This window comes from Morone saxatilis, unplaced genomic scaffold (assembly GCF_004916995.1).
Source record: "Morone saxatilis isolate NCDOM2014 unplaced genomic scaffold, NCSU_SB_2.0 Contig2, whole genome shotgun sequence".
NCBI classification, from domain to species: domain Eukaryota; kingdom Metazoa; phylum Chordata; class Actinopteri; family Moronidae; genus Morone; species Morone saxatilis.
Window position 1 is genome coordinate 2,085,521 of NW_023339762.1, and position 916 is coordinate 2,086,436.

A 916-nucleotide genomic window follows, 5' to 3' on the forward strand; every position below is an offset into this window, starting at 1 on the left:
GTCATATATTGTTGTGGCTCAAACTCTTATACTAGGTTATTTTTATTTCTTTGTTTAAGAGTAGCTAATATCATTACCTTTAATTACCTTTTCAATGTAATTTTTGATTTGCTATGATCTTCCTTAGACACCGTAACTTCATGTACAAGTGGGCGGGTTTTAGATGAGGCGTGGTTTCAAATGATAAAATTATGATAGTGGGCGTGGTTTGTGGGGGCGTAGTTTGTAGCCTCTGAAAGGCAGAAAACGGACACTTCTCTTTAAGCGAGCCATCAGCGACTTCTGTAGTTTGTAAATGTCACAACTGTTAAGAGCGTCATTCACCATGCCCCCTGCACTGTGCATCCTACTCTGCGTCGGTACCTGCTGCCTTCACTAGAAAATCCAGTCAGCCAAAAAAAAAAGAGAATGCCTCAATTAATATTAATGAGGAACAAAATGCCACACACAATGCCTTTTCCTGCCTAGAGCTCCCAAGAGACAGTGTGAGAGATAAATGTAAAACTGTACTCCAAAAAAACCTCCCACAAATATGTCTTCCTTTGGACATCAAAAAATTTCAAAACCCATAAAACACCAGAAAAGTGTACTTATGGGATATTTAACTCAAACTTTACTCCTAAAAGTGTACCCACAATAGTAACCATTCTCAAGGATATCAAATATGTTAAGTAATATGAGAAATATATTTTTATTGTCCAGATTAAAACATTTGTTTAAAAAATGCAATATCTGAACTGATACTGAAATCCTGTGCTACATTTTTCACTGCATCATTTATGTACAGTTAATATGATGCAATGATGATGCACATGTATATATAGTTGTTACCTGTAGATATTGTGGGCTCATGTACAATGACTGCAGCAGGAAATAGCAGGAGCAACCCCAGATTCGTAAGATGTAAACGATGAGT

At 36.7% G+C, this 916-nt stretch overlaps 1 protein-coding gene across 1 annotated transcript in view; it reads right to left on the reverse strand.

The window, feature by feature from the left end:
- Nucleotides 1–916, reverse strand: part of LOC118330297 (diacylglycerol O-acyltransferase 1-like) — an 11,519-nt gene that overhangs the window by 6,698 nt on the left and 3,905 nt on the right. The window contains 2 exon segments of the mRNA XM_035664783.1: nt 832–913; nt 916. The exon segment at nt 916 is cut by the window's right edge and continues 44 nt beyond it. Coding sequence (XP_035520676.1) covers nt 832–913; nt 916 — 83 coding nt within the window.